Below are 26,400 nucleotides of genomic sequence, written 5' to 3' on the forward strand. Positions count from 1 at the left end.
CTTAATCATAACTAATAAAAACAGTGACTCATCAGGTTTGGGGAAAAGAGCAAGTGCGTTAATGTAATAAGTTTATCTACCATTATTGAGTACCTTCTATATGCCAGGAACTGTTGTGAGAGCTTTATTTCTAATAACTCACATAATTGACTCAATGGTCTTCTAAGAGACTGTTATCCCCATTTTACAGATGTTGAAGCAGAGGCATAGAAAGGTTAAATAATTTGCCTAAGGCATACACCCAATCCGAGCTGAAGCCAGTTAGTCAGCTCTGGAACTTTCTCTGAATCAGTGTGGGAGAATGACTTGACAATATTTAAAAAAACAAGCAGGGCACCTGGGTGGCTCAGTCTGTTAAGGATCTGCCTTCTGGATGGAGCCCTGCATCAGACTCCATGTTCAGTGGGGAGTCTACTTCTCCCTCTCTCTCTGCTCTTCACCCCTGCTTCTGCTCTCTCTCTCTCTCAAGTAAATAAAATCTTAAAAAAAAAAAAAAAAAAAAAGAAGCTGTACTCAGACTCCAGCTTTTCTGCATATAAGAGAATTATCCCCTAGATTTGACTTTGTCAGTGATTATGGGAGTTAAATGACCATATCATTTAACTCCCCGTGCCTCAAACTCTTCACCAATAAGACAGTCCCTCACCAGGCCTGTGGGCCATACACTCTGAGCCTGACACTGTGCCAGGTACACAGATGTGTTAGTGGGAGCTCTGCCTGGAAGAAGCCCACAGGTGGGTCAAGGAGAGAAGGCCTGAAACACTCTAGAAAAAGCAAGGAATGAGGGAAATACATTTGCTTCCCAAATCCTGCGTACAGTTGAGTTGAGTTGAGTATCATGTCTGTGCAAACCACAGGTCTTTTGCACTTCCTTTTATAATGCTCATTACATTGGAAATTTTCATGGATTGTTTGTAATTATGGGCTTAATGTTCCTGCTAGTTTATACATACCATGAGGGCAGGGGCGATGTCCCCCTCATTAGTTGCTGTGGCTCCAGCATCCTGGCCCAGTTTGGGAGTAGGTCCATTCCAGACGTTGTTATGGCTTCCTACTCTCCTGCCTTCAAGAAGATTCACTGAACCTCTTTCTCGGTCCCTCAGTGCTGACATCTGTAGCAGCAGGGGCACTCAGTTAAGCCTAGGGTGGAGAGAAACCTGCCTGGCCTTGTGCACTCTAATGCTATAGAAACCCTCGAAACATAATTATTCAGAGATACCTGATACCTCTAAGGGCCTACAGAACTTTGGGCCACCTCGGCTCATCATCACCTCCAAATGAACTTCTCTCCTTTCCCCATTGCCAGTCCCATTGCCCCAAGGCTCATCCCTGGCTTGACTTCCGACTGAGAACACACAAGGGAACATCACGGAAACATGATCTTGAACATATGTCAGTAGGCCACTATTGATGTGTATTATGATGGAAATAAGATGCTGGGGACGCCTGGGTGGCTCAGTTGGTTGGACGACTGCCTTCGGCTCTGGTCATGATCCTGGAGTCCCGGGATCGAGTCCCGCATCGGGCTTCCAGCTCCACGGGGAGTCTGCTTCTCTCTCTGACCTTCTCCTCGCTCATGCTCTCTCTCACTGTCTCTCTCTCAAATAAATAAATAAAAAAATCTTTAAAAAAAAGAAAGAAATAAGATGCTGGCTGAAATGTGGGGAAGACTTTTGGGTTGAAGTCTCATCATGGAGATGGTTTCAGCAATGTGACCATGGGGGTAGCAGTGTTCTTGGCAAACAACAAAAAACAGCATGTGCAAAGTCCCAGGGGGGAAGAGAAGGTAGGCATGTTTGAGGAAGTAAAAAAGGCCAGTTTAGTAGAATGCAGTCCAAAAGGGGAATGGCAAGAGATGGGGTAAGAGATTTTGAAAATGTAGAGCCCTGTGAGCATTAGAGTAAGGCATCCGAAGGGGTAATAAGAGAAAGCCACTGTAGAGTTTTGAAGAGGGAAATGTGATGTTAGCTTGGTAACATGCAGTTGGCTTTCAGCAAGTGTCTACCGATAGCAGGTGCTTATGGAGATACCAGAAGCGCTCTGTTGAACAGATACGGGGGCCCCCAAGGAAGTTACAGTCTGGGAAGCATGAAAGCAGACGGTGTCAGTAAAAGATAGCAGGATAGCCTATAATGTGCACCCTGGAACTACAGATGGTTTTCAGGGAAAAAAAAAAAATTTCAAATGATATGATCAAATGATCATATCATATCAAATGATATGATCAAATCATATTGGGGCTTCATATTTCATACCTCCTTAGAGATTCTCAGCACACACCAGCATATTAAAGTGTCTGAGAATCATTGCGGTATAGAAACTTGTCTCAGTGCAGCTTGGCATTTCCCAAACTTAACTTGCACTGAGATCAGCTTTCAAATAACAGCAGCTTTTTGAACTCGTTTATATGGTTTATGTGCTAGGTGTGGCAGCTGTCCTGAGAAGGGGTCTAGCTCAGTTCAGGTGCGGAAGGGGCAGGGACTCAGGGTGGCCTTCCTGGAGAAGGTGACCGCTGAGTTGCTTTCTGAGGAGTGAATAGAGGTTAGGCATGTGAAGAGGCAGGGAAAGTATTCCATGGAGAAAGCTCAGCCAGAGCAGACATGGAGACCACCCCCCCCCTCAAAAAACACATGATCATCCTGGGAAGATAGATTTACAGATTTCAAGAGGAAGAGGAAAAGTTTGTTACTTTCACGCCTTGGGGTGATAGTTGTTTTAAAATGGAGACCGAGTAGAATGCATCTACCTCATCTGGATTTGAGTCTGAATGCCGATTTCAGCCGTCCTCTGTTGCCACAGTCTGCCTGTCTGCGCGTCGCCAGTCCCCTTTCTGCACCTTTCTCCTCCTGTGACTTGCACATGTTGTGCAGCTCAGTCTTGGGAAAGCCAGATAGCAAGCCCCTTGCTGTGCACCTTTGTCCCGTGTGTCAGATGGCTCAGCCCTCCCGGAAGTGTGGGTTTCCTGCTCTGTTTCCTGCTCTGTTCATACCTCCAGCTCTGTTGGCACTGCTGTTTCTGTCTTCACATTGTGATCTGAATGCTCTCACACTGCACCGCGTTTTCCCTTCCACATCCTTCCAGGTTCATTTCTGCATCTGATTTGTGCAAGGCAGCATAATTAGAGGATGTCGCGTTTCCCTGCGAGAGAGAGTCGCATGCCTGGCACGACCCAAGCGAACTGGAAAGGTTCGCAGATGCCAGAGGTCTCCCTCCTGTGCAGCCAATCCATTCCATTTGTTATAATATAGATTATAATGGAGGTTTTGTTTTGTTTTGTTTTTTACGTGGGTTATTTTTGTTTCCTTCTTACAGGTGATTAATAAAAATCGCCCGCACTTGATTTACCGTCTATTGCATACCAGACACGATAACAAGGATTTTATGTTACCGTTTTCATTTTCACACTCTGAAGTATGTGTTTATGAACTCTGTTTTACAAAGGAGGAGAACATGCCCAAGGTCATTCAGCTGGTTAGAAAAGAAGCCATCACTTTCACCTCAGGGGCAGTTGTAAAGTTGGTACATTTAGCACAGAACGCCCTTAAATGGGCTAATTATAATCTTTTCGTAGGAGTCTGTGCTTCCATTTCCTTGGGCATCAGGATCACCAGGGAGTTTTTAAAAATAAAGATTCTAACGTTTCCCTTCATAACCATTGACCAGAAATCGGGGATGGTCCCAGTGATAGTACAGGGGTTCTCATCAAAACCGCCTCCGTGGGTCTAGCCTGCCCTGTGCTTTCCCAACAAGTCCCCAGAAGCTGTACACACTGCCTGTTGGGGAACCCGCTCTGATAAGCCGGCCTAGTGCAGCAGGGAGAACCAAGGGAACTGGACAGGGGATAAGAACTGGAGAGTTAGCAGCAAGAGTGCTCATGCCTTTTTTTCATTCTTCCTTTTCTTTTTTAAGCCCTTGAGGTTTTATTTGGTTTTGACCAAACGTTTAAGTTAAGAAATAGGAAGGGCGATGCCCTAGAGTAGGATTTGGAGTCAGACAGCTGGGATCAGTTCCCAACCTCAGTGCTTAGCAAGTCTCCGCGCTCCAGTTCCCTCTGCTGAGACATGGAGATGCCAATGGCTGCCCGCCCAGGGGCTCCATCAGTAACGGTTCTGTCTTCGTCTGTTCCCTTCCTACTCACTGTGGGGTAAGAATTGTGAAAACCCAGAGGCTTCACTTTGCGTCTTTAGTGCAGGAGGTTATCTGCACTGTGGGAGCTAGCTGGGCTCTGCATTCACTTTGTGAATTATTTAGGCCTGATGGAGCTTGTTTCTGCTGGCCTTTTTGCAGGCTCCTGCATTGTTCCCAAGAGGAACCGCAAGCGGCGGGGAAGACAGCGGGATCCTGGAGCATCTGCTGGGTAGTCAGCTGGTCGGTGGCCTGGGTCACTGATTCTAGGCCCCAGGGGAAAGCAGTACCAGTCTTGCGTTGCAGAGGGAGGCTGGAGGTTACCAAGCAGAACCTTAGCGAGGGAATTTGCAAGTGCTGCGTTTAGGAGAGGGTAGTTTTCCCAGAAGGAATGGGTAGAACTAAGAACTCTTATAGCCTGGGCCTTGGAAGGGCAGTGTTTTTCCTCATTTGGCTGACAGAGAAGAAATGGGCTCTCTAACCAGAGCAGCTATTATCTTATGTCCAGTCCTGATGTTTCCTGGAAGGTGGGATTCAGACAAGTTACAGGTCTGTCTTGTGTTCAGGATGGGGATGGCCACCCTTCCCTCACAGGATTAATGAGATTCAGTGAGATAAGAGCTGTAAAGGAGGGTGTCATACCTTGCGTGGATCATAGTTGGCACTTAGTACAAAATGGTCCCCTTCCCTAGTTTCATGACGTCCTCTATATAAGGTCCTCTGTGGTGGGGGGGTGTGTGGGGAGAGGGAAGTAAAATATTTATGGAAAATCAGTTAACGGGCATACGGTGTGCTGGGCTCTCATGTCCATCATGTCATTCATTTTCTAGCATTCCTTTTATGTACTATTCTTCCCATCTTAGACAAGGAGAAATAGAGCAGTTACATAACCCAAAGGTTTAGGGCTGGTAAATGTTGGCGTGGATTTGAACCGTGCCTGAATTCAACATTTGGGCTAGTTCTAGTCTATCACACTGAGCAAGGAAACTGGGAGAGCATCCATCAAAGGAAGGATTCAGGTTGTTTCGGATTTGATTTTTCAGGCTAGAGAAAACCATTCATACTTTGCCTTGTTTTCCTATTCCTCGAGGATTGCTGGAGGAGATCAGGCACCTGTTTATTTATTGTTTCTCCTCTTAGGTGAAGGGTAACAGACGTGCCATTCCTAAGTTCCTCAAAAAGGCCGTGATGCCGTGTGGCAAGCATGCATGTTCAATGATGTTCTTTACAGTATTATTTATAATAAGAATAATTAAATGACAGTGTTGGATTTTCCCTGAGTCCTGTACTCCTAGAAAACCGTGAAAATTAATAAATCCCACCATGCTGTGTGCTCCAGGAGATGGCCTACAGCAAAGAATTACTCTTAACCATTTGACTTTGATAAAATTTCTCGATGCCTCCCTTGTTTTACTTAGGACAAGACCAGACACAGACCCTCTAAATTCCCATTCTCTGTCTTATGAATGATTAGCTGACCTGCCTGGCCTCACTGATCAGTTGGAACAAAATGCTTGTTAACCAAACATTGGTTATAATTCTGTCCTTCCTCCAGGGCCCTGAACTTTGCCCGATCCTCACCCTGGGCCAGGATATAGTCCTCCTTAAGAGTCCTGCTCCAGTCAGGGCTCTCCAGAGAAACAGCGTGTGTGTGTGTGTGTGTGTGTGTGTGTACACTTGTGCATTCATGCACATATTGTGTGCACTTGTACAGTACAGTGAATTGGCTCATAAGATTGTGGAGGCTGACAAGCTTCAAGATCTCTAGGGTGAGTTGGCAAACTAGAGACCCAGGAAGAACTGATGTTTCAGTTCAAATCACAAGGCAGGATAAAGCCCATGTACCAAACTGAAGATTGTCAAGCATGGGGTGCTTGAGTTGGTTAAGCATCCAACTCTTGGTTTTAGCTCAGGTTGTGATCTCAGTTGTAAGAGCAGGCCTGGCATCAGGCTGCCTGTGGTGTCTGCTTAGGATTCTCTCTCCCTCTTCCTCTGCCCTCCTGCCATGCATACTTCCTCTCTCTGTGTCTCTGTGTCAAATAAATAAATAAATCTTGAAGGAGGAGGAGGAGGATGGGGAAGAAGAAGAAGGTGAATGCAACTGCTGAAAGGATTTTCTCTTACCGAGGAGACCTAGCCTGGGGAGGGGTGTCAACCTTTTTGTTTTACTCGGGCCTTCAACTGATTAGATGAGGCTCACCCACATAGCAGAGTGCAATCTGCTTTACTCAGTCTATTGATTTAAATATTAATCTCATCTAAAACATCCTTACAGAAACATCCATAATAATGTTTGACCAAAATATCTGGGATAAAATTGTAACTTACAGATCCAAACTTCCAGACAAGGTGATATATAAAATTAACTATCACAGGTCCCTCCCTCATAATATACTGACCTCAGAATAAAACACTCTCTGGTCTACTTTCCAGCACACCACTCTTTTACTCCGTTTCCCTACACTTTTTTTCACCTTATTTATTCCACTATGTAAAAGAAAGACCCGTTTGTCTAACTTTTGAGATACTTGCAGATCTTTGGTCCTAACATTCTCTGTATCACAATAATTCCTCTCCCTAACTGCAAAGCCCTTCTACCTCCTTATAGTAATCCTTACTAAGCCACTTGTTACTAAGTCTGTATGTGTTTTTAATTTGACAGAAATATACTAAGTGTCTAGTACTAAGGGATTGGTTAAATAATATGGTACCTTCAAATTACAGAACATGATATATTTTCAAGAAAAATGTACTATACTTATTGGTGAGTAAAGGTGTCTATGACATACTATTGACTTCAAAAGGCAGAATATAAAATTGCATACTTATATTATCCCTTTTATTTACAATTAAATATGTGTGTATCTTTATATTTTGGCATGGTGGTCTTAAATAGTTTCTAACATTTCAGTGGTAGTTATCTCTGGGAGGAGGGAAATTAAGGGGAGGGTCTTTTCTCCTGTTTTTTGTTTTTGTTTTTTTGTACTGTTTGATCTGTAATGAAGCTGTATTGTCTTTGTAAACTGAAGGAAAAACACATTGAGTAATAGCTTTGTGATCTTGATTTTTGTCTTTAAAAAAATCAATTATGATCATAGAGACAAGGGCCCAGTGGACTGGCCTCTTGGATGCCCCTTTCCATGGATGTCTACCCTTTATCACCTTCCAGAGGCTGTACAATCCCTAAGTGTTTCCCTGGAGACGGTGCCAGAGGGTGAAGTCCTGCGTGGTTTATCGGTCTCTCCTCTCAGCTCCATCCGCTGAAGCCTCTTGGAGCTTGGATCGCCCTCCCTCTGCACTCAGTGCTCCCTCTAGAAGTGGCCCCTGGGGCCACTGTGAAAGGATTTGATGGCTGGGGACACTTCTGGGCTTTGGGCCAGCCTTCCTTTTCCATTTTGCCTAAGGTCCTTCATTCTCATGGGTCTTGGGTCCGAAGAATGAGAAACTCAAAAACTGGAGAAATCAGATTCTATTTCATTGACGAAGCTTGAAGCTTGAGTCTTAGCACTGGAGTGCTGTCCCCACAATCTGCATGAGCCTCCCCCAGTGCACAACATACACACCAGATGACATAGTTGGAGATTTAAATGACATTAAGTGAGAGCATCATTTTTGGAATATTCCCCTGCTGAATTCGCATGGCAGTGTGGGTGAGGGCTTCAGGGATTGTACTCTAACATTTTGGCTAAATGCCCAACTGGCAAATTCCACTCCTTTCTTTGGATGCTGCAGTGCCAAGGTCCTCCTTCACCTAGGGTGAGGTCACGGTCTCTCTGATTAAATAGTGGACACTTTCCGCTTCTTCAGCTCCTGTGTTACAGGAAAGCCTGAGAGAAGAGGCTTAGTATCACAGCTCCAGACTCCCATTCCTCTCCTCTTTCATGTGTCTGGATTGGCAGTCTCTACCATAGATTAAATTCTAGATTCAAACCTCTGTTGCTCAGCCCCTTATATCTGTGTTCCTCAAGCGTCAGTGCTAAGCCACATTGCTCTTGGACATTTCCTTCTTTCCTTGAACTAGATCAGATTTGTAGGCTAGGATTCTGTGAGAGATTCCTTTTGGGGGGGAAAAAAAAAAAAACTCTGGTCATTGGAAGAAAGTTTAAAAACCATAGTCGCATTTCATTTCTTCATATATTTGAGATGTTTCTGGGTATTGGTGATAAAAGACTCTAACATCTCAAGATAAACACAATAGCAGCAACAAACTTAGCCCTTTGTCTTTCTGTGCTATGTTTATTGTAGCCTGGCTACTGAACCACAAGGGCTCTTAAGCCAGAAGTGAGGTCCCACATGGCAGCCTCTCCTCGCCTTGTTGAGTTCTCTATGCAGTGCTGTCTCCTTTGTGTAAGTTCATATCTATGTATTTATTTCCCCTTGAAGGATTTTATGCACAAAGACCTTGGTCTTTTGAATATTGTCTCTGTACTGTTGAGTTTTACCTGCTAAACCAGACTGAAGGGATACATTGTCGTCTGCTTTCCATATTCTGTCTAGTAAATGGTTGGTTGTCAGGACAACGGCATAGAAGGTGGAGGGTCATTGATAACCACATGAATTCTTTAAACAAATACCATGAGAGCAAATCCCAGTCTGTCTTTGAAAACAGTACAAGAAGAGGAAAGGTTTCAGACAGGTCCTTCCTTTTTATTAATTGGATACTTCCTTTAAAAATGATCCGTAGTTGAAGCTGCTTATACTTTTATTAAAAATCCTAAATAAAAGTGTTGCCTTTGTTGGACAGTATGTTGCCATTCAGCATAGGGAAGCGTGACTTTTCTAGCATACCCTTTGGAGCGCCTACCTGCGTCTTGACAGTTCTCAGAGGACAGCATGGTGGCTGTTTGTCTCTGAGCGACAGGCACGTAGAATGAGTGCCTGATGCGTATCACAAGAATGAAAGAATGGTCTTAAATCTTCATGGTGTCCCTTAGAGATGGGTTTAATGATTTATAACTGCAAAACAAACTGAACTGAGAGAGTTTAAGTAACTATTTCCAAGGCCCTTAAAAGATTGGTGGTAGGGCGGTGTGCATAGAATTAGAACCCAATTCATCCAGACTCCTAAGACCACACTCTTTTCATTATAGCACACTGCCTTGCTGTAAAAGACACAAAGAGGAACAAACATTTTAAAAGACAGAATGTTTCTAAGATGAAATATATGCTTTTAAAGCAAGAGTGGAAAACCTTTTTCAAAGGTAGAATCATGGGGAAAAAATAATATGTAATTTAGTATTCATTGAGAATGAGCAATTAATTCTGCCCTCCAGGGGTGAATTTCTGTCTAGCTTATTTGCACATGAAAGTACAAGATTGGCTTCATTTATATGAAAGTAAGACATCTGGTTGGGAAGTGAAAAATTTGGTCAATTACCTGAATCATGTTTGGTCTACATGATAAAAAAGCCCCAGGTGTCTTCAAATCACCAGATGTTTGGTGTTGTGTGGTGAACACCGGACCCACTGACTTTTTCCACATGAGAACGTGCGGTTCAGTATCCTGTAGATTCAGCCCCTTTTTAGGAGGTTGTTAGTATTCTGTAAACTAACAGTTTGCAAACAGTAGTCTAGACTAGAGACCCAACGCTGGCCCCTGACAAAGGGATGTGTGATAGGATGAGAAAATTAGGTCATAAAAGGAAATTGTACTTAGTTTTTTAAAATGTTCTTTATTTTGAGATCATCTCTTTTCTATCTTTTTAGTGATAAAACATTCTATGAAATGATCCTGATTCTAATGTTTGGTTTTTTGGGGGGATTTTGGTTTTTTTAAGATTATTTGAGAGAGAGAGAGCACTAGCAAAGGGGACGGGGAGGAGGAAAGGGAGAATCTCAAGCAGACTTGCCACCGAGCACAGAGCCCTAACCGAGCTCTTTCCCACCACCCTGAGATCGTGACCTGAGCCGAAATCAAGAGTCAGACATTTAACTTACTGAGCCCCCCAGGAGCCCCTCTAATGTTTGTGTTTAATGGCTCTTTGGAACTAAAGAAAAAACGAAGGTGCCTGTGTGAGTCCCAGTTTTCTTTATGTGACTTCTTTAGTAGATTCCAGAAAAAAACAAAACAAAACCAAAAACAAACAAAAGCAACCAAAACTGTGAAGACTATTGCTTTAAACCCAGTAATATCTTAAGCACGATGATAGTTAAAATATTTTTGTTTCCCAAATTTGCCTTTCCCTCAAAGCGGGGGAACTGTCTGTGGTTGTACTGTTGGCCTGGGTCTTGAAAGCATGGGTCATCTTAACAGTCAGGACTTTCGCTGACAAAATAATAATTTTTCCTTGTGGAGCAAGCATTTAGTCCTTAAAATAACTCCAAAGAGAACACCTTCTGCACTTTTAAAACATTTCGCTCTGGAGACGTGCCATGGAGCTATGACTACAGGGGGACACTTTATGTGTTGGAAGACTGAATTCCATCACTGTGAATATTTTAACAGCTTTCACAGTCTCTGTGGTTTGCTCTCATGACCCCCAAAGCATATACATCTCCACGTGCTGTAACATCAAGGATTCTCCTCAAGCATTATAAACTCAGCCCGAATGAACCGAGTGACCGCTCTATGCCAGGCGATTCCACGTAGACCAGGAATACAGAACTTTTGCTGTAACCACCAGAGTATCTCCTATTAACTGAGCATTTGCCACATGACAGCATCCAAAGTGCCTTATCAGTACGACCTTGCTTGATGTAATAGCGTTATTGTAGCCATCTTACAGGCGAAGAAACAGGAGCAAAGAAAGGAAATCACTCACCCACCATCACAAAGCTTACCCCCTTCGGACGGGAATTGCTAAACCGTGTGCCTCCTGCAAAGACACCTGTGAACAGAGCGATACCCTCAAGGTGGTTATCATCTAACACCGAAGAACGAGGCGCAAGGGAAAAAGTCATTATGTAGAACAGAATGATGTAATTTCAAGAAATATGCTGTAGGGTTATAGAGGAAAAAAGTGATTAATTATGATCTACCCAGGAAAGGCTTTTGGAGGTGGCCTTAGGCTAGGTGAGAGCAAACTAGGGCATTGGCAATTATCTAGAGAATTAGGTCACTGTGGGTGTCAAAGTGGATGATTTCAAGCTGAAAAGCCTGCACTGTAAGCTCTGAATAGTTGAGAATCGGCAGCCTATACCGCTGGAATCCGCTGGATTTCTGCCAACCCTCTTGTTTGCCCGGTGACTTTGAGTCCTGGCTCCGGTGAGCTCCTTGCCTCAGCTGGGGGTGGGTACAGGCTAGTATTGCCACAGCAGGAGGTGTGGAAAAGTGGGGCCCAGTCTTCAGTCAAGACTCTGCCCCCCCCCAGCAGGGTGGCCACAGAGAGGCCACCTCCCTCTCTGACTTTGGTTTTCTCTACTGCAGAAAGAAGATGCTGATGTCAGTGGTCACGACGGGCCATTCAAAGTCCAGGGTCTCTGTTTTTGGAACCTGCATAAGGGAGTAAAGGAAGGAGCTAGGAGATTTGAGGATGCTAGGATTTCATGGCTCCTGGGGGTTTGTTCCTGGACATGACCCACCAGGAGAGCCTCTGCAAATGAAACTGCCTTCCCTTTCTGCTCATGACTCAACAAAACACTTGGGATTATTCTTCCTGACTCCACTATCAGCCCCTTCTAATCTGCATGATCTAGTAGGGAGATCCTCCACTCTGGAATCTGAGAATCCTCGATCGGAAGCCTGACTGTGCCCCTCATCAGATAGGTGACTGGACAAATTACATAACCGCTTCTGTGCTTTTGTTTCTACAGCTGCAAGGCAGTGATTCTAATACAGCCTCAGAGGTCTATTGCTAGCATGAAAGGTGAGAGCAGCTGAAAAATGCCAGAAACATGACCAGAAAGCCTGTAGGTTTTGGTCAACAGGCATTATTATCATTGTGATATTTATCTTCCTAAAATACAAGTTGTGTGCACCTCTCCTTGCCTCATCGACCTGTATAACAATTAGTAGTGGCCTGTCAGACAAGTCCAGACACCTGGCCTGGTGTCCATCCTGCCTTCCTCAGACCCACCTGGCAATGAGACCTGTGGCTTTTCATCTGTAGGATCACCACCATCCACTCCCTGAACAGACTTGACCAGGCAAGGAGAATTTGAGAGCCACTGTTCCACTAAATGGTGATGTCCACAATGTCTCGGCACCATCGCATCTGGGTGCTTGGTGAAAGATGTGAGCCTGCTGGTCCCCATTTTCTAAGCATACCCATGGATCTTGATACCTTACATTGTCTCTGAGTTTGAGAGGTGAGGATGTGTTACTGGTGGGATTATGTTAGGAAACATTCCCTTTCTCTTTACTCTCCTAGCTGATGTGCAGGATCGTGTGTGTGTGTGTGTGTGTGTGTGTTTAACATTTTTATCTAAGTTGATTGATCTATGTCTGTGGCCTTCTCTTTTTAAGAAAGCTATAAATTCAGTTGAATGGATATTACTGAGAACTGTTCTAGACACTGCTGTGTCCTGGAGGGGAGGGGACCTGAATGCAGTGAGAAATAAAACCATCTTTGAGTAATTCTGTGTTTAGCAGGAGAGAGAGGAAGAGAAGCATGGGGAAAAAACAAAACATAGTGTAAGGGTCATTCAAAATTTGATTTAAACTGTGTGATATGCTTATTAAATACCACCTGTGGGTCAAAATATAAGACAAAAGATACAAAGATTTGTGACACTATTCCACACTATGGAAGAGCTTAGAAGATAAAATTATTTACAAGATGTAATTCAGAAGAGCTGTTGGATGAGAATCCTATGTCTACTAAAAGTAAGCCCTTTGAGGGCGGGGAACTTCTCAGATGGAGAAGTTCCTTAACACCTTTTCTGCATCACATCAATGCCTGGCACATAGTAGGTACTCAGTAAACACTTCTGCAATAAATAGTGAATGATGAAACTATCATCAGAAAGTTTTACATTTAGTTAATAATTGAAAGTAGTTTAGTTTCTAGTTAAAATGAGGTCGTTTTTAGAAGGCAAATGAAGGGCAATGAACAAATTAACGTTTCAGGAGTTGTCTTTCAACAGGTGGTGGAGCATATCAGATTTGAGTTGTTTGTGACTTTCCCTGATTGAGTGAATAGTTGTGGATGTGTGTGACTCCTATTCCAGAGCAAGAGTTACCAGAATGTCCTTCAGTCTTCTATCAATTGTGGTTCCAGAAGGCTCCCTGATCTAACCCACCCAAATGGAGATCTCTACAGAGGAATTTAGGTACTGAGTGTGGGTCAAGTCCCTAATCTTGTCCGTTCTTTTAAAGTATCAGTAGCCAGTCTACTGCCTGCCATACGCACATGATGCTATTTTGTCTTGTTTGGTGAGCATTCATATCTCCCCAAAGGCTGGAGCTCAACCAGAGTCAGACTGGGTCGTAACCACCTGTGACATCACCCCAGCCCAGAGGGTGGCTGCATGAAATGGCAACCTTATGTACACCGCCATGTATTAACATAACTTAAGATAACTCCAGCCTAGTGTTGGACAGTGTAAGAGTACAATCCTGTTTCTGTTCCCTCACTCCTGTTTTTTTAATTAACATATAATGTATTATTTGTTTCACGGGTACAGGTCTGTGATTCATCAGGCTTACACAATTCACAGGGCTCACCATAGCACATACCCTCCCCAATGTCCATCACCCAGCCACCCCATCCCTCCCTCCCACCCCCAGCACCCCTCAGTTTGTTTCTTGAGATTAAGAGTCTCTTATGGTTTGTCTCCCTCTCTCGTTTTGTCTTTTTTTTTTTCTTTTTAATAATTTTTTTTTTATTGGACAGACAGAGATCACAAGCAGGCAGAGAGGCAGGCAGAGAGAAAGGAGGAAGCAGGCTCCGCGCTGAGCAGAGAGCCCGATGCGGGGCTCGATCCCAGGACCCTGGGATCATGACCTGAGCCGAAGGCAGAGGCTTTAACCCACTGAGCCACCCAGGTGCCCCTCTGGTTTCGTCTTGTTTCATTTTTTCCCCCCTCTCTTCGCCATGATCCTCTGCCTTGTTTCTCAAATTCCACATATCAGTGAGATCATATGATAATTGTCTTTCTCTGATTGGCTTAGTTCGCTTAGCATAAAACTGTCTAGTTCCATCCACGTCATTGCAAATGGCAAGATTTCACCTTTTTTACTGTCTGCATAATAGTCCTGTGTGTGTGTGTGTGTGTGTGTGTGTGTGTGTGTGTGTGTGACATCTTCTTTATCCATTCATCTGTCGATGGACATCTAGGCTCTTCCCGTAGTTTGGCTATTGTGGACATTGCTGCTGTAAACAGTGGGATGCAGGTGCTGCTTCAGATTACTACATTTGTATCTTTTGCTCCCCTCCTAAACCAGATTGAAAGTGGCTTCAGTCCCAAAACACTCAGAGAGCCTCACCTGCTGGCAGGGCCAGGTGACAGCACTGTCCCAGCCAGTCTGGTTGGCCTATTGAACTTGGCAAAGCCGAACAGGGACCAGCGCCCTGGTGCCAAGTGCAGAGGAGCCAGGGTTGCATGCCACCCATGCCCAACATCTCTCTGACATTTCCAAGGACATGAGCCAACTTTTACCCTGGGTTTCATCTCCTGTGCGTAGGGATACAAAAGAACACTGAACCTTCCAGTTAATACGATGCCCCTCCCCCATCTCCCTCTTCCTGGAGAGGGTAACAGTTCTGTTGATCATTATAATGCATTTTCTGTCTCCCAGCAATCCACACAGTCATTAATTGCTGCTGCTGACGTCAGGAAGGAGGATTATGTGTGTGTCTGAAACTGTTCCCAAAGTGCTCATTAGTCATAGATAATTGAAAAACTGGTAGAGAAAAATTTGGTGTAATAGTAGCCCCCGCCTGTGGAGAGGGACTTCAACCACCAGATAATTGTAGGCCCCAGCTCTTGACCGCTCCCACTGCATCTGCCCGTCTGAATAGGAATTCAGTGGACATGAGCCCACAAACCCTCAGACTGATTACTTTTTTATACCCCAATGTGAGTGTGTGTTGATAGGGACAGAAGCCAGCCAAATCGGGAAAAGACGTGACCTGTCCTTGGACCTCTCCTGCCTTCAGGCTGATGAGCAGGGTTTGGAAAATGTGCCCAGGGTACTCCTTAAATTCATTTTGCTTTTATTTTAACTTAAGCTAAAGTTTTGATCACAAAGGAAATACAAGGTCATGGTAGAAAGGAAGCACCAATCTTAGAGAAAGTGCCCAACCCTGGGTCCCAGTCCCTGCTGTAATAATATTCTGCATACTTTTCTAGGACTTTTCTGGAAGTAGACATGCTTACGTTTTGGTCTACTTTAACAAAATTCACAAATGGGATCACACTCTGAACACTCTTCTGTGTCTTGAAGGCTTCACCAAATTTATCTTGAACTTTCTTCCGAGTTCATACCTTAATTCTTCCTCATTCATTTTAATGGCTGTGTAGGATTTTTCTGGATACGTGTGCCCTGATTTATTTACCCTGATTTGTGGGGGAAACACCTTTAAAAAATGTACACAAGGAATGTGTGTTCAAGGTAGAAGAGTTTTAGAAATTACAAGGTTGGTAAAAAGAAAAAAAGTAGTTATAATTTCTTCATCCAGAAACAATTTTCTTTTCTTTTTCCCTTAGTAATGAATTTTTACAACTAGCCCATCTACCCGCTTTGTTGTTGTTCTTAAGATGAAGTCATACTCTGCATCATGTTTTACAGCCTGCATTTCAGTTGGTTTGATAGTTTCACAGATACAGACTGTTTCCTGTTCTAGCCTTTCTGCACTGCAGGTTTATCTTCTTAAAAAACAAATCTTGGTACTCAAAGCTGTTGGCCGGCAGGGCCTCACTGTCGTAGTTGGGGTTCCTTCCCCTTCTGGAGACCCATACTTCTCTGCTCCTCCCTGGTGCCCCTTTTGCCAACATACTGAACGCCTCAAACCCTCTGTCCCCCTCAGGGCTCCCTGCAACGAACTGCTTTTTGCTCTAATGGCATCCATTTCCCCTGAGCTTTCTGGCTCTGAAACCAGCTATCTGCCACCTGTCTTACCAGATGAGGCTCATATGTCACCTTCATCTGGATTTCCTGCCTTCCCCTGGGCCAATTCACTGCCCCTCCTCTGTGCTCTGGGAATACCATGTATATTCCACCTGCCGAGCCCTTGATGAGAAGCCGAGAGCCTTGGTTTACCCAGAGCCCTGTGTGAACCTCTTTCACTTCGCCCTAGCAGGTCAGTGTTCCCACAGGTGGGCAGAAATACACAGGGGCCACCACTGATGCATGGATGAACGGGCGAACAAAGGCTGGGAGACAGCCGGTGCAGAGGCTGTTGAGCTCTTGATTACGTCTGGGAAGTGGATGCTGTGATTAACTTAATTTCATGGTCAAGGAAGAGCCGAAAGGGGGATTATTTCCAGGAAAGTTGTCAAGGCGTACTAAAGCTTGCTTCTGACAGCCCCTCTAGTCCCTCAGATGCACCCCTGGATGATAAACTTAAAGCATGATCTGATGGGGTGATTTCTCAGAGAGTCCTTCCTTTTCTACCATCTTCTCTTACGCCAAGCTGTTTCTTTCTGGTCTCGAAATCAACAAAGCTTCTTCCTGCTTTTAGTCCAGATAGACTGTTCCTGAAGGCCGTGGTTCCAGTTCAAAGGAGGATGTAAATTTTTGTGCGTGTTTATTTTCATTCTGGGACCACTGGCCTGAGGAGAAGGCCTGGCTGACTGCCCTAAATTGGCTTCCCCGGCAGCAGATGCTGAGACAGATTTGGGGGTACAAGGTGGTTATTAGGGGCTGACCCCTGTGATCGGAAGGGAGAGAGAGGGGGCTTGGGCGGAGGGAGGATTAGAGCTATAATACAGTCCCACGCCCCTTGGCCAGCCCAGCAGAGTACTCTGGAGTGAGTGGTGCCCATCAGAGGCCTTCTGCTCCCAGTTTGCTAAGTCATCAGGTGTGGCTGCCCTGGGAAAGGGGTCACCTTGGAACAGCGGCTCAAAGGAGCTGGCAGCTAGCAGCCGTCTGCTGATTTTTCTCCCATTCCTGGGCTGCAAGTCTGGCATCTCTGTAGCTCTCCTACTCCACATATGCAGGTGACTGCCATGGCCTGTCACAGCCTACTTCACAAAATCTCTCCTGTTGCCTATTTCTGCATCTCTCTCGCCCATTCCTTGATGCAGGTCCTCATCTTTTCTCTTACCGAAATGGCTTCAGCAGTGTTCTCCCTGACCTTGTCTGTCTCCTGCTGCGCGTGGTCCCAGAGATATCTGGGAAAGTGCACAAATCCCAGCACCTCACGCCCCAGCCTGAATGCTTCTCCAGAGGCTCACGGTGGTCTTCATCATGGAGGTCAGACCCTTCCGTCTGTAGGCAGTGCGGGCCCCATCCCCACTTCCAACTCCAGCCTCATCTGCCCTTCCACGCCCAGCTCCTCTTCCTCCGCACTCAGCTCATTTGGCCGTCTCTTGTGTTTTCTTGACTTCTGCTCCAGATGCTGCCTGTGCTGAGGAATCTACCTGTGGTCCTCCAGAAGCCTTTCTAAATTCCAGAAGCCTTTCTAAATTACTGCCCGGAAGTCTTCCCAGCATACGCCATCTTGCGAATCCTTCTCTCCGGAATCTTCTTCTTCTTTTTTTTTTTTTTAAGATTTTATTTATTTATTTATTTGACAGAGAGAGAGAGAGAGAGAGATCACAAGCAGGCAGAGAGGCAGGCAGAGGCAGAGAGAGAAGCAGGTTCCCCACTGAGCAGAGAGCCCGATGCGGGGCTCGATCCGAGGACCCTGAGATCATGACCTGAGCTCAAGGCAGCGGCTCAACCCTCTGAGCCACCCAGGCACCCCTTTTTAATGAAAATTATACCCTTTAAGTTTGTGAACTCGGGGATGAAAGTGTAACCTTTTTATCTTCCTATGAAAATTAACCCTTTAAAAAAACTCTGAAGGTAGTGAGCATGATTTCCAAACGGTGCTACTTTTTTTAAACATAATGTTCGTTCTAAAAGTACTTCTTTTGGGGCTCCCGGGTGGTTCAGTCTGTTGAGCATCCAGACTCTTGATTTTGGCTGGGGTCCTGATCTCAGGGTCTTGGGATCGAGCCCCACCCATGGGGAGTCCACTTGAAATTCTCTCTCTCTCCCTCTGCCCCTCCCCCCACCCGCATGTTCAAGCGCTCTAAATAAGTAAATAAGATCTTTAAAAATGTAAAACAACTTCACTTGTTTTCTTCATTCACCTAAATTTTTTAAAAAATACATACACTGTTGTGTAATTTAATGAATGAGAGTGCAGGTTTGTGCCCATCAGAATGGAATCTGTGGGCTGTGCTCCAACACTTACACCATTTGGCTGTGGGGAATTTACTTTCCCTGTATAAACTGACTTTCCCCATGCATCTGTGCAGTGCGGACAGTGACAGTCTCCTCCACCCCATCACTGGAGCATCCTGACTTTATCTCCTAGACATGAGCCACATACATAATTTAAAACTTTTCAGTAGCCACATTAATGTAAAAAGCAATAGGTAAAATTAATGTCAATGTATCTTATGTAACCAAAAACACCCAAAACATCATTTCAGTGTATATTTGATGTAAAAGCTATTAATGAGACATTTTACATTCATTTTTCCTCTACTTTTCCGTATGAAGTCTTTGATACCTAATGCATATTTGCCACTTGGTACATCCCAATTCTGACACTAAATTTTCATTGTAAATACTTAGGTTTCCTCAGTTAACATTGAAAATGTAGATTTGCACACCAATGTGGTTTCAAACATAATTCAAAGTTTTTCAGTAACTGAATTGAGTATCAGTTTTTGTTTTCTTTTCTTTTCTTTTTTTTTTTTTAAGATTTTATTTATTCATTTGAAAGAGAGATATAGCGAGAGAGGGAGCGCAAGCAGGGGAAGTGGGAGAGGGAGAAGCGGGCTCCCCGCTGAGCAGAGAGCCCGATGCGGGGCTCGGTCCCAGGACCCCGGGATCATGACTTGAGTTGAAGGCAGACCCTTAACGGCTGAGACACCCAGGCGCCCCCTGAGTATCAGTTTTTAAATTGAAATGAATTAAAATGACATTAAATGGAAAATTTAGGTCCTTGGCGTTATTCCAGCCACATTTCAAGCGCTCCGTCTGCACGTGCTGAGTGGCTACCATATTGGGCGCTGAAGCCACAGAACGCATTGTAGGGGTTTCGGTCTTCTGCTTGCTTTTCTTAGCTAGACTTTTTTCAGATTCAATTATAGAAGAAGCTCATTAACTAAAATGGATAAAAATGGTGTTGTGGAGGGGTTTTTTGTTTCTAATTAGAGGAGGTTGGTCAGCCACTCAACCTTCTGCTTCCCTCAGACCCCACCCTCTCCTCCACTTCCAGGAGTCGTGAAACACCTCAGCCTACCCCTGGAGCTCCATGGAACAACTAACAAGTGGTAGGCATCTTAGCGCTGAGCAGACTGCTGACCGCCTGTTCAGAATCTTAGAATCTTGGCGCCTAGAGGGCTCTGAGCATATATGTGGGTCCATCTATGGGTGGGGGTGGACCCACATATGCAGTGCAGAAATACTTAGTTTACATTTCTTGGCAGGGGGAAGGGAAGAACTCAGTCTCTTCTAAACACCTGAGAACAGATGGGTTCTTCATTCTCTTCTGACTTACATGGCTCTTGGGGTCCAGATCTCATCTCTCTAACTAGGTGTGGGGCAAGGACTGCCTTTTACAGCACCATAGTGCCCACACAAAGCAAGACAATCAATAAATTCTTAACTGAAAGCCTGACTGACTGCAGGAGTTCAAGGTCACTTGAAATATCAGGGTTGTGGCGTTGTACAACCCCAAAGAACACCATTCAGATTGTATTCTGTGGTTGTGCAAGTAGCGGCCTTGTCAAGTTTGCAAGGTTTAGACTGGGCTCTCTTTTTCAATGGAGAAAAACTTTCCAGACTTTTTTTTATTGGAACAGAATAATTCCCCCCCTTATCCTCTGACAGGAAGCAAGTATACAAGTAAATGTTCTCAACTTCCTTAGGAATCTGTGTTCATCAGGGACCGGGTATGCACGAGTGCGTGTGTGTAGGGTATGCTCGTAGAGCTGCTGCTGTGTTAGGAAGCCCGTTTGGAACAGTTTAACCATTTTAACCTAGTCTTTAAGAGGCCGCTGTGTTTATATCTTTTGGAATTTCCCGTGAATGGAATCTTTCTCCAGTTTGAAAGGTGCCTCGGAGCTCTTGATTTTATAAAGTACCACAGAGCATAACCCATAGAAACCAAGGACATACACCTAAGTCACCAAATGAGCAAAAAGGGCTGTTTGTGGGTGCATGGTTTTTATCTTCATGATGTTGAGGAAAGGCAGAAGAGAGGGGAGGGAGCGGAGAGGTTCCCTGAAGAAAGCCTTATGTTTGCTTTTGTGTTTTTCAAACTGACAGATGTTTGTTTTTCCTCCTGTCTACGCAGGAAACCAAGTGCTGCCTCCTGGAGCTTCTCTTGGAAATGGGCTCACACCAGAGGCAGCGAAGGACCTTGGCCTTCCTGCTGGAATAGCGGTGGCAGCTTCACTGATTGATGCCCACGCAGGAGGCCTAGGTAACTGCTCACTCCGCATGCGTGAGCAACACCGGGTTCGAGTGGAATATTCCTCCAAACCGAACACACTGTTTTCCTGTTTCTAAAGCAGGGATCAAGGGCAAGTGGTTCAAGATACAGGAACAGAAAGCCCTTTTACAGTTAGGCATTTGGATAGAATTATAGAATTTTTTTTATCAAATGGAGAATTTACTTATAATTTTACTGATTTCTCCATACAGAATAACAGGGAAAAAATGATCTGAATTAATATCTGGAGGTTCTTTGGTTAACTGAAAATTTGAAAAAGAAATGTTAACTTCCAGCTAGCATGTATGGTGGTGGTAGACTTATCTATGTTTTTTTCTAACAGTACTCCAAAACCCAGACGTGTCTAATTAATTTGTTTTCATAGTTTTGGCCTCCATCCCATATCCAGTTCCTTGAGTGTAGTCTTAATTTCATCTCCTAAGTAACTCTCACATCTGGCATTCAAATGTGGTCATTACTTCAAAGACCCAATAAATGCTAACGGAGTCCTAGACATGGTGCTCGGGAGCGGTGAATTTAAAACCAAACCAAACCAAGGTGTCTCTTCCCCAAATCTTAATAGGAAGGCAGACAGTGAGATAAGGGTTACAGTCAAGTGTGATGACTCTCTCCTCCCCTATATCCTTACTGCTGTTTTTCTTTTCTTTTTTCCTTCCTTCCTTCCTTCCTTCCTTCCTTCCTTCCTTCTCCTCTCCTTCCCTCCTTCACTTTCTTCCTTCGTTCTTTTTTTTGGGAGGGGGTACGTGCAGATTCTCAATATCTCTCACGTGACTACAGCCATATTTTTTTCCCCTAGCCTTTGTTTCTAACAGTGTTGTTGGTTTTTCAAATTAGGGTTAAGACTTCATGCGATCAGTGTAGTTGGTCACGAGCATTGCATTTTCAGAATAGATTCAGTTGCGATAGAAAAACATCAGAGTACGTGTCACATGGTAAGGGGAACACTGTTTTTATGGAACTTAGGTTTATGCTTTATGTGTAGTGCATGTGCATAGTGACCCGTAATGAAAATGAATTTCTTACTATGGATCATAGTCAAAGAAACGTGGAAATGTACCCTATCCCATACTTTGTATCAGAGGCTGGAGGTGCCTTTCAAAGACTTACATTGACCTGTGCTTCCAGAACTCAGTTTGTGTAAACACGTGTGTTTTTCTCTTACCAGACTGACTGGTTGGTCCTCTACTGCTCCCGCTGGCTACCTTGTACTCTAACTTGAAGATTCATAGCAGAGGTTTTCTTTTCTGCATAGCCTTCCATGGAACACTCAGATTTACTGTAAAAATCTCTAAGTTATACTTCTTTCAACACTTTTATCTACCCCTAGTGGAGAAATGATCACACTGGATTGTAATCACTGATTTATCTGCTTGTCTTTTCTAACAGACCCTGAGCTCCTTGAGGGCATTATATTATTATTCTTGTCTCACCTGTGCTGAGCCCTGGATCAGGGTCCTGTGGGTGCTTGATAAATTCAGTAAATGAATACAGTCACATCAAGGCAAGAATAAGCTGAAAGGACCTTTGCCTGGAGAGTGGAAGTTCATGTTTCCTTAAGCAACAGGATAATAAGCAGTGTCTGGTTCTTCTACACAGTCTACAGACATCCAGGGCAGGCCAGTGCTCATCAGTCTACAAATGTGGCTGTCTTGTTCATCTTTTCATGTTCAGGATCTAACACAATGCCTGAGAAGTTGTCAACAGCCAGTAACGCATGTGAGTCGGTTGAATGGTAGATAATACTGAGTTAGAGACAAGGGTGATTCTCTCCCTTTTTAGTGTGAGCAGTGTGTGCTTTTGATTAGAATGGCATGATTGTGGTTTCAGAGAGCAGGCACAGAGAGAACTTGTGGTCTGGAGAGATAGGGAGTTTTCCTGTCCCTTCGTAATCCTGACATCCTGTACCACGTTTGAGTCCAGGGAATCTTTCTCCATCATGCTTTTTCAGTGTTCTTCCCCCCAACCAGGTGCCATGTGCTGGGCTTGGACCACTGTGTGCTGAAAGACGGGCTGCACCTACGGGGCTCCTGGTTCCTTGTCAGTTCCCCAGACCTCCGGAAGGGAAGAACCAGAGCACGCCTTTTCAGTTCTGGCTAGCACTTGCTGTGCCCTACAGGGCACTTGCTGTGTGTAGATACTCAGAAAGTGTGGGGGAATCCAGGCTATTACAGGACATCCCCCCCCGCCCTTTTCTTAAATCAGAGACATTTGGTGATGGGAATTTTACTCCTTGAGGCTTTGGCTGAAACTTTTTGTTCCTTTTAATTAAGCTCATCAGTTAGTGAGTTTCCCTTGTGTTTTCCACAGGTAAGTTCTTTATGTGGAAAGGTAGAATAAGGACCTTGGATTCTTTAAGGGCTAAGCATAGGCGCTAGCGGTTTCCGGGAAGGCACAGGGAGGGGCTTCTCTGGCAACTGTGAGTCAGTCAAGATCATAGTTTTAACCAAGTTTTGTCCTTCCATGTACTTTCTGATACTTCCTCCTCTCCCCTTTTGGCCAATTCAGGTTTAGGGTGTCTGGGAAAGAGAGGAGGCCTGAAACAGAACCTTCCTTTTGCTTTTCACCCTGCCTGTGCCCTCCAAAGCCCTGAGGGTCTTGGAAATATCATCCACCATCCAGCCGCATAGTCACTAAAGAAACATACCGAGTGCTTGCAAACCTGCCAGTTACTGGTCCGGGCACTGGGGGTTATGACGGTCAACAGAGCAGACAAAACCCCATGCCTTCTGAAGAGAAAATTCTGTTGGTTCTTTCCTGGCTTGCGTGTTTGTTGCTTCGTAATACTGGTTGGAGATAGCTATTGTGATGTTTTGGTAAGGGCTCTGGACATGGAATCTGAAGATCTGGATGTAAATTCTTATTCTCTCTACCTTTGTTCCTTGGACCGAATAGCATACCTCTTCACTCCTGCATTTCCTCTTCTGCAAGAAGAGAGAGCAACACCCCCCGCCACATAGACACACACACACACACACACACACACACACACACACACACACGGTTGTTCAGAAAGCCAATGATGTGAGTAGGTGAAGCAGCTGCACATAGTAGGCATGTTGTTATGAGGCATCTCTCTTTGGTTTTCTCACTCTGGAATCATAATACCTGATGCAAAGTAAGAGCTTTCACATTGGAAGTTCTCTGAGTTACTACTGTAGTGAGAAGTGTACTAGGAGAACTTTCTTCTCTTTGGGTGGTCAGTCGGAGAAGAACCTCAGGCTTCTGGACTCTGTGTGCCTTCCCCAAATGTGCCCTAACTGTCCTTGTCTGGCACTTGGTAACAGAATGCAGAATTCACTGCTTTAGATAGTGTATCGGTGGGGGTCAGAAGCAATCTCAAGAAACGGGTAGATGAACTCCATGCTAAGAAATTGCTGAATATCAGGTTCAGAATCCATCTCTGGAGGTCAGAACTGGAGGCTGTGCAAGCCTCCCACCAACAGGCCCTGACAGTCATGGTCCCTTTGGGTGCTGACCCGGCATGACCTACCTTGGACCCTGCATTCTGACTGGTAGAAGGGGTCGGCACTCTGCTTTGGAGAAATCTCCCTGGGCTCTCAGTCTAAGGGAGCCAGGGACAGGAGGATAAAGATCAAAGAGGCAAGTAAAATTCAAGCCATGCTTTTCCCAATTCTAGAAAAAGAAGAGGAAGGACTTTGTGGGAACAAAAATCAAAGATTAAAGAACATGTTGTTCTCAAGGTGCTGGTTAGTAAGTTCTCCAGCAGACAGCCAGGAGATAGGAGTAGCTTTGTTTGCTCTTTGTGGGGGTGGTTCTGGCCAGGGCTCCTGCCGCTGATATTTTTCTAGCTTATAAAAATAGTATTAACTTTGTTCCAGGTCTGTTCTTGGCTCCAGCACCCCAGCTGTCCTGAAAGGCAATAACAACCCGATTTCTGCCTCAGGCTCTCATTCTAAATTTATCAGACAACCTCTTGATTATCCCTCAAATCTTGACTCTGGTGCCACCTCCTCTGGGAGCATTCCCTGACTCCCTTGAGCTGACTTGAGCACTCCTTTCCCTATTCCTGTGTATCTTGGACTTGCTTGCCTTTTACTGTGGATGTCACCCAGTCTGTGTGTGCATCTTGGTTTCATTTACTAGTGACAGCTCTTTGAGAGAGAGTACTGTGTCATTTCATCCTTCTATCCCGGCAGCCTGCACAGGGCTTTGCCCATAGAGGACCCTTAACACATGCATGTTTAGTGACTCAGTGAATGGAAGGAATGAGTGCATCCCCTCCACCAGGGACGGACGCTACGACACAGAGAGAGAGTAACTTCTCATTACAGAGGTAGTTATCCCTACACAGTAGGTGTACGCTGGCTCAGTTCTCCATGCAGCAAAAGAGTTGGGTTTGGGCAGTCCCCGATCTGCTCCTGGATGTCTGGAAATTGGTGTCCTTGGGGTCCCATCATGTTAGCAGGTGTTGGCTAAGAGCAGACTTCGTGCATTGGTTTAGCATTGCTCTTTGCTTCCAGATACTGGATTCTTTGCCAGGTGTTGAATTGGCATAAATTGTTCATCTGAGTTTCAGAGTCAAACCAAAATGAGGATATTTGAATTCCTCCCGCGCTCCTTCCCTCCCTTCTTTTTTTCCATTCTTGTTTTTTTCCCTCAGTAGCAGAAGAATTGTTTTAACCAGTTTGATAAAGAGCTTCTGGTCCATGCCCTCCTAGCAAAACCTAGTTTGTTCCAGTGAGCAGTAAAACTTGTCAGCTGCCCCTCTTGCCACAATCAGTGGTCTAGGAGCAGTGCTGATTCTCAGCACAACTTTATACATTCTATTATTTTGCTCCCATTTACCAAATGAAACAATGAGGCTCACAAAGACGACCTGACTTGCCCAAAGCCACACAGTTAGTAAGTGGTAAGTCATTTAAATCCATGCCTTCTGATTCCAGAGCTCACATTTTATTCTAATTCCTGTGCCATATGGAATGGCATATCTCTTAAGATGGGATCCAGTCTACTCTTGAATTTGACCCTTAAAAATACCATTTTAGCAAGTAACAAATAGTACCAAAAGGATTTCAGTAAATATCTATTGATAACCAACTACTAGTTGATGGGAGTATTAGGTGAATATGAGAGAGAATTAGACTTCTGGGCATTTATGGTCTAATAGAAAAAGTAAACATTCAATAAACAATGACAGCTATATGTACCAAGTGTGGTGAGCTTCAGAAAAATATAGAATATGCCCCAAACTGGGACTTGAAGAATTATAAAAGGATCCCTAGAGGACGTGGTGTCTGGCAATGTAAGCACAGCATTTCTTACCCTGTTAGGGCATCGTGGTAAAACAGAACTTATTTAATCATTGTAACTGTTTAGCTTCAGTTAGGCTTTCTTCTTAATAATGACTCCAGCAAGGATGACATCAGCATCATTAATAAAAACAAGTAGTAGAACCACTACTCTTATTGGCTGCCACTGCCATTAGGACCGTTCCTCCTTGCCCTCTGTGCCAAGTGCTCGGCGTGACCCTTTACCTGCTCTATCTCTTGTCCCTCACAAGTATCCTACTCCGGAGAGGTTATTTCCCATCTTGTACATGAAGACATTGAAGGCCAGAGGCAGAACACTTCCGTAACCACATAACTCGTGTCATGGCAAGGTCTGGGCTTGCGTTTGACTCCAGAGCTCACCTTCTATTTCTCTAGACTGGTGGTTCTCGACCCGGGGTGATTTTTAACCCTACCTCTGCTGTAGC

General features: G+C 44.6%; 1 protein-coding gene across 2 annotated transcripts in view; it reads left to right on the forward strand.

Moving 5' to 3' along the window:
* The window catches only part of LOC111143154 (FGGY carbohydrate kinase domain containing), a 401,671-nt gene that overhangs the window by 178,743 nt on the left and 196,528 nt on the right, over nt 1-26,400 (forward strand). For both annotated transcript variants that reach the window (XM_022496662.1, XM_022496661.1), the window contains exon 7: nt 20,526-20,654. In XM_022496662.1, the coding sequence (XP_022352370.1) occupies nt 20,526-20,654 (129 nt within the window). The remainder of the gene's footprint in view (nt 1-20,525; nt 20,655-26,400) is intronic.

The sequence above is a fragment of the Enhydra lutris genome, unplaced genomic scaffold (assembly GCF_002288905.1).
Source record: "Enhydra lutris kenyoni isolate GAN:26980312 unplaced genomic scaffold, ASM228890v2 scaffoldscaffold9, whole genome shotgun sequence".
Classification (NCBI taxonomy): Eukaryota; Metazoa; Chordata; class Mammalia; order Carnivora; family Mustelidae; genus Enhydra; species Enhydra lutris.